This window comes from Octopus bimaculoides, chromosome 18 (assembly GCF_001194135.2).
Source record: "Octopus bimaculoides isolate UCB-OBI-ISO-001 chromosome 18, ASM119413v2, whole genome shotgun sequence".
In the NCBI taxonomy this organism is placed as follows: Eukaryota; Metazoa; Mollusca; class Cephalopoda; order Octopoda; family Octopodidae; genus Octopus; species Octopus bimaculoides.
The window spans coordinates 18,549,304-18,556,686 of record NC_068998.1 but is presented as its reverse complement, the minus strand read 5'-3'; the positions used below and the strand labels follow the sequence as shown (position 1 = coordinate 18,556,686).

Genomic DNA, 7,383 nt, shown 5'->3' with positions numbered 1-7,383 from the left:
TTACAGTGTTTATTGCACCTGAACATCTGCCACATACAAAGACTAACTTTGTAGTTAATCTGCCTTTGATATTGCTGCACCTCTTATGTGTCCATAGCTTGCACCGGGTACATCTTATAGAGTTACTACCTACTCCTTTACTGCATACTGAGCAGGGCCATCTACCTGAAGGGGTATATATATCATCATCATCATTGTTTAACGTCCGCTTTCCATGCTAGCATGGGTTGGACGATTTGACTGAGGACTGGTGAAACCGGATGGCAACACCAGGCTCCAGTCTGATTTGGCAGAGTTTCTACAGCTGGATGCTCTTCCTATATGTATATATATGTATATATATACATACATGCATATACATACATACACATACATATAAATACATATGTAGACATATATAAATACATATGTATGTATGTATACACACACACACTTGAACACCTTTTGCATGCTGACACATAATATACCCATGCACTAAAATTATGGTCACATTCTATCTCCACTCCCATTCTTCTATGAATTAAATTACTTTCTTCAATGTCACATCCAGATGATTTCAAAATGTCACTGAAATGATTCAGAATGTTTCCACACCCTTTTCCCAGCTTTTCCTTCTTCTTTTTTACTCCTTTGTTCTGTTCTTTCTTTCTTTCTGAAGGATTTACACGTTGAAGATATTTCTAATTCCCAGAGTATTAACATTAATAACGATAACTTTTATCTTGACATTTGTGTGTTTTTATAATATACACATCACCACCATAACATCCATGTTTCCCAACTCACACAGATCAGATGAAATTTGGTGAAGTGGATTTCCTATGGCTGGATGCCGTTCCTGTCACCAACACTCACCTATTTCCAAGCAAGAAATTTTTTCAATAGCCAGACGCACACATATATATAAGAGAACAAACAAGGAAATTTAAACCAAGTTAGAAATGTGGTGGTGTGCAGTCATCAATCATTCAACAACTTTTGCTACTATAATGAACTATGTTCCTTGGAATTGGCTGGTCTAGTGCCTCCTCCAGGTATTCCAATTTCACTTATCCCTCTAACCTTCACTCATGTTGTGTCCAACCTACTTTACTCAGGGCTCAGACAAATAGTCCCCCCCCCCCAAAAAAAAACATTGGTCCTCTGGAATCTTATTCCTGCCCATGTCAAACCATCCAATCCATGCCAGCATGAAAGACAGATATGATGATGATGGTGCCGTGGAGGAGGAGGATTGTCAGATGGTAAAATGTATATAAACGAGCTTGTGTTGGTTTCATCTAGTGCAGTATATGAGCAAGAACAAGTAGCCAACAAAGCTGGGTCACAGGATGGGTGGTAGCTGCTTTCATCTACGTCCACAACAACATTGACTAATAAATATCAAGTATCATCTAGAACTGACACAAGTTCGAGATTAATTAAGAAAGAACATACAACAACAGTGTCAATGCAACTAGTCTAAATATCATTTTGCTCATTGACCAATCACAGCACTGGTTAAGACACTTGCTTTCAGTGAGGTTGGAGGGGAAGAAAGGAAGGAAGGAAAGATGGAGAAGAACCACCACCACTGCCACCACTACCAACATTGCTTAGCATCTACATTCCCACATACTTGCATGGGTCAAATGGAATTTGTTGAAGCAAGTTCCTGCAGCTAGATACTTTTGTCTCCAAACCAACGAAGAATGTAAACATCATTGCTTGTATGATGGTGACACTTGTTTACAATCACACAATATTAAAACATGGGTACACACACACATGTACATAAATATAAGGCAGATTCCACGGTAAGAACAACAAGCATTCTCAGAAGAGAAAAGTGGCATGGTCATTCCTTACCCAAGTAACCTTATCTTATCGCCCATCACTTGTTATGCACTCATAAATTAGTTTGATAGTTGAGCTCTGGTTGGTTGCATGCAAATGAGTTCATAACTGGGGTCCGGAACTCTCGTGGGAAAAAATTTTCGCAGACTGGACGCCGGTCCATCGCAGGTGAACTGCTAGGTGTAGGAGGAAAGAGTGGAAGAAAGTTGTGGCGAAAGAGCCAGAAGTTCACCATTACCTTCTGCCGGAGCCACGTGGAGTTTATGTTTTTCGCTCATAAACACACACATCGCCCGGTCTGAGATTTGAACCCGCGATCCCGAGTCTGCTGCTCTAACCACTAAGCCATGTGCCTCCACAACAGTAATATACTAAATACCAATCCTTCCATTCATAATTTCATCTATGCGTGTGTTGGCACTCCGTCGCTTACGACGACGAGGGTTCCAGTTGATCCGATCAACGGAACAGCCTGCTCGTGAAATTAACATGTAAGTGGCTGAGCACTCCACAGACACATGTACCCTTAATGTAGTTCTCGGGGATATTTAGCATGACACAATGTGACAAGGCTGACCCTTTGAATTACAGGCACAACAGAAACAGGAAGTAAGAGTGAGAGAAAGTTGTGGTGGAAGAGTACAGCAGGGTTCGCCACCATCCCCTGCCGGAGCCTCGTGGAACTTTAAGTGTTTTCGCTCAATAACACTCACAACGCCCGGTCTGGGAATCGAAACCGCGATCCTATGACCGCGAATCCGTTGCCCTAACCACTGGGCCATTGCGCCTCCACAAGTATAGCATATAAGAACCACTGAAAAGGTCAACATCATCAAAAGTTGGCCTTTGTTAGTCCTTTTGTTCTTTCCTCCCCAATAATCATTCATAGGTGCAGGTATGGCTGTGTGGTAAAATGCTTGCTTCCCAACAACATGGTTTTGGTTTCATAGTACCATAGGCAAGTATCCTCCACTATAACCCAAGGCTGACCAGAGCCTTTTAAGTGGATGTAGTAGATGGAAATGGAAAGGAGCCCAAGATATATGTGTGTATGTATGTGTGTGCATGTGTTATTGTCTCCTTGATAGTTAAAAACAAGTGTCACTGTCATGCAGATAGAGTCCTTTTTGGTCAAAGGGACATGTTATCTTACTTGCAAGCAGGTAAGGATTGGTGACAGGAAAAGAATCCTCAACAAATTCTGTCTGACCCATACTAGCATGGGAAAGTGGATGTTAAAATGATGATGATGAAAGTTCAAAGCTCAAATCTAACATGCATTTAAAATATCAAATATTACCTCAGGTGTTCTCTCCAAATCACTAAGTGGTAAATTTGCTTGCATAATTAGTTGGCGAGACTGAAATTAAGATAAAAGATACATAAAATGTGTTAAATAAAACAATAAGGTTTTGTACAATTTTCGTTTTACGAGTCACTTTATTGTAATTTTATTGATAATGCTAATTAACCACAAAAACATGCTGATACAAAGATTATTCATGTGACAAGAATAAAAAATGGGAAAACCACTGTGTTCCCAACTTTTTAAGCTTTTTGATACCTATCTGCCTGAGACAGCCTCAGGTTCTATGACATAAGCTTACAGTTCTAAAGTGGGCTAAGTTATAATCTTCCATCAAAATTTTATGCTGATTCGTTCGAGAGCCTAGTCTAATAATGAGAAAGTTATTTTTACTATTGCCATAGTAATGAAGCTAAAGCACGCAGAATGAAGCTGCTTGGCACAAATTGACCTTGAACTCTGTCATGCAAGCGCACTAAGTTTTAACATTCTAGTTCACTTCTGCTGTTTACAACAGTGCTTGGAAGGAAGGTGTGTAGTGTGTGATTGACCATGACAGAGAAATTTGAGCAGAGAGTCTGCATCAAATTTCGCCAAAAGCTTGGCGATACCTGCTCAGAGGCCTACACAAAGTTTTCAAAACATTTGACACAATCAAGAAGATCTTGTGCAACTGATACCCAGGTGTCTTTTTGGTCAGTAGAAAGCAGTTTTGGCTTTCTACTGACCAAAGCAGAAAGCAGTAGAAAGCAGTTTTGACAAGGCAGCGAGCTGGCAGAAACGTTAACACGCTGGGCGAAATGCTTAGCCGTATTTCGTCTGCCGTTACGTTCTGAGTTCAAATTCTGCCGTAGTCGACTTTGCCTTTCATCCTTTCGGGGTCGATAAATTAAGTACCAATTACACACTGGGGTCGATGTAATCGACTTAATCCCTTTGTCTGTCCTTGTTTGGTAAAATGTATATAAACAAGCTTGTGCTGATAGGAATATCATGCTGCCTTTAAGAAAGATAATTCAGTTGAATATGATGTGAATGCTTGCTTGCTTCATAGTGCTGCAGTCATCCCAGGTTTGTGGTCCCAGAAATGTCATCATGCGCAGAGCTGACCAGGTCCACCAGTGCTCTCCGTTGCTGCCGGTCCCATGCCAGCCCCTCTGCATCCTCCAAGGTGATGTTGAGTCTCTGGAGATCTTCCCCAATCATGTCCAGCCATCTGGTGTGGGGCTTTTCATGAGGCCTCTTCCAGCCTGCAGCTGCTGTGTCGAACGAGAGTAAAGCCCTTGTGGGCAATAAAGAAATAAGAAAGCATTTTTGGCACAAACTTGGCAGCTACGCATCTCATACCCAAATCTTCAGTGCTAATGGACTGAACTAAACTGTAACTAATCTGCACATCTTCTGATAACTCATAGATCATGATTCGACAATTTCCCCTTGCAGCTATACACATATATACAACGTTTTTCTCAGTTCTGCTGGGTGCAGGTCTCTCAGATCATTTGTCAATATCAACATTTTTCGGCCATCATGGAAATGTCTCGACCACTCATACACTGCTCCCCATACACTTTCTGCAATTTTGCATAGGCCTTTGAGCAGGTATCACCATGACAACTTTCTCTGTCATGGTCAATGTGACGATCACACGCTACACATGTTCCTTCCAAGAACTGCTGTAAACAGTGGAAGTGAACTAGAATGATAAAACTTAGTGCACATGCACAGCAGAGTTCAAGGTCAATCTTTGTCAAGTGGTTTCATTCTGCATGCTCTAACTTCATTACTATGGCAACAGTGCAGATACCTATTGATCAAACCTCGTATAGTAATTCTAAAGCCCATTCTTTAGAAGAATGCAATAAGATTCTTCCAGAGGTTGTCAAGTTCAAGCCCCTTCATATCTCATGTGCCTATCAGGCCATCATTCTTATATAATCCAGCATTTAATGAAGGAGATTGAGCTAAGCTGCATAAAATATAGATGCCTACAAGCATGCACAATTCTGCCTCATCATGTGCACCCATTGACACATCAAATAAGGGTCTCCATTCTTTTTGACCCAGGTTGATTCTTCAAAAAAGGGTAGAGCTTTCTTGGCATGTAAAATGATTTCGACGGGGTCACCAATAGGTATGTATTTCCTGGCAAAATTTAGTGTTCTAAGGAATATAAGTCTGAATACAGACAGGTAAAAATCTACTGTCAAACTGTGTTAATTTACAGTTGTTCTTACCTCTAATGATTTTAAACCAGTTTATAAACAACTCACTATTGCTCCAAAGGTGTAAATTTAAGGCCCTACTTAATTTATCTACAACTGAATCTAGGATATTTTTGCTAATTATACTTATTTCTGTTTCAGTTGGGTTCATCAATCTACATTTAGGGTTTCTGTTAAAACTGTCTTTAAAGTCTTTAAGGGTGATGAAGGGCTTGTGTGTGTGTGTGTGTGTGGGGGGGGTATTCTACTCTATCACTAACGTTAAGATCAGAAGTGATTCTTCTTGCTTACACACTCACACATATACACACAAATGTTTAATCAACAGACTACAGTTGAATCTACATCTCACTATTATATTGGTTTCTACTTTTGGCAAAAAGGCCAGCAATTTCAGAGGAAGGGATAAGTCGATTAGATTGAACCCAGTGCTCAAGTGGTATTTATTTCATTGAGTTTGAAATGTTGTAAGTCAAAGTCAACTATGGCAGAATTTGAACTCAGAACATAGAGACAGACAAAATGCTGCTAACAATCCTGCCAGCTCACTGCCTTAATATCTCCCCACTACAATATTTATTTTTCATTTTCTATAGATAATTTGACCTGAAACACCTTTCAACTTGTTCATACTATAAAATAAAATAACAGAATAGTTCTAAAATATAATGAGCAATAAAAGCATTAATACTCCACAATCTATTTATTTTCAAAGGACATGCAAAACAGGTTCTTCAATAACCTCTCCCCCACTTGCATGGGATGATTTAAGTCAAGCATTAAATCATAACAAAATACTCATTAGTGTTCTTAGAGCTCACAAAGGTCTACTGCAGCTCTTAGTGATACCTAATTAAAGCTATATGAATAGAGCTAGCGAGTAATGCTAATTATCTCCTCCAGTGACCTAGTACATTACTATTGACAAAATCGGAATCATTATTTCTTTAATAGGTGCAGGCATGACTGTGCAATAAGAAGCTTGCTTTACAACTGCATGGTTCTGGGTTCATTCCCACTGTATGGGATTTGGTAGACGGAATCTGAAAGAAGCCTGTAATATGTGTGTGTGTGTGTGTGTGTGTGAGAGTTTATGTGTGCATGCATGCATGTGTGTCTTTATGTCTGTGTTTGTATGTTCCTAGCATGGCTGCAGTCTAATGACTGAAACAAGTAAAAGAAAAAAGATAAAAGAGAACCATATGCTGGTATTCTATCAACTCAGCTGCTTGTAACTCTCTTAGATTAATTTTATAAGTAAAGGGAGTAAATATGAATATTTTTGATACATGAAAGTCAAAGGATCGATTGGTTGGCTTTTCATGATCTAGATGTATACTGCATCAACTGGTAATCAGCCTTAGTGATTTGTTTCCAACATTCAGGTATCTATTCCTGTTAGCCAGCTTGACAGTGACAACAGAAAATAAAATGAAATGAGCTGTCCAGAAGCATAACAAAATACTTGCAGTGGATTTGAATTTGTAACCTGCATGTTGGTTGTCCAATATTTTATCCAATCAATTATTTCACCTCCACCACATATGGAGCTAATATAGATTTTATACTAAAATAAATAAAGTCAAATATGAAATAGAAACGGTGCTAGTGTAATGAACATTATCAGCCACATACACTTAATGTATATGCTTTGTGTATTTACCAGTAGGCTGTGATTTGGTGAGGTGGAGAATACTCTCTCAAAGCACCAACTGTTAAAACACCTGAAAATCATAGGCAAGATTTTTGTTGTTGTTGGCACTCCGTCACTTACGACGTCGAGGGTTCCAGTTGATCCAATCAACGGAACAGCCTGCTCGTGAAATTAACGTGCAAGTGGCTGAGCACTCCACAGACACGTGTACCCTTAATGTAGTTCTTGGGGATATTCAGCGTGACACAGTGTGACAAGGCTGGCCCTTTGAAATACAGGCACTGAGAGAAAGTTGTGGTGAAAGAGTACAGCAGGGTTTGCCACCATTCCCTGCCGGAGCCTCCTGGAACTTTTAGGTGTTT

The 7,383-nt window shown here is 39.8% G+C and overlaps 1 protein-coding gene across 1 annotated transcript in view; it reads right to left on the bottom strand.

The window, feature by feature from the left end:
* LOC106878906 (ribose-5-phosphate isomerase) overlaps window positions 1-7,383 on the bottom strand; it is a 66,065-nt gene that overhangs the window by 29,539 nt on the left and 29,143 nt on the right. Inside the window, exon 4 of the mRNA XM_014928254.2 lies at window positions 3,137-3,196. Coding sequence (XP_014783740.1) covers window positions 3,137-3,196 — 60 coding nt within the window. The remainder of the gene's footprint in view (window positions 1-3,136; window positions 3,197-7,383) is intronic.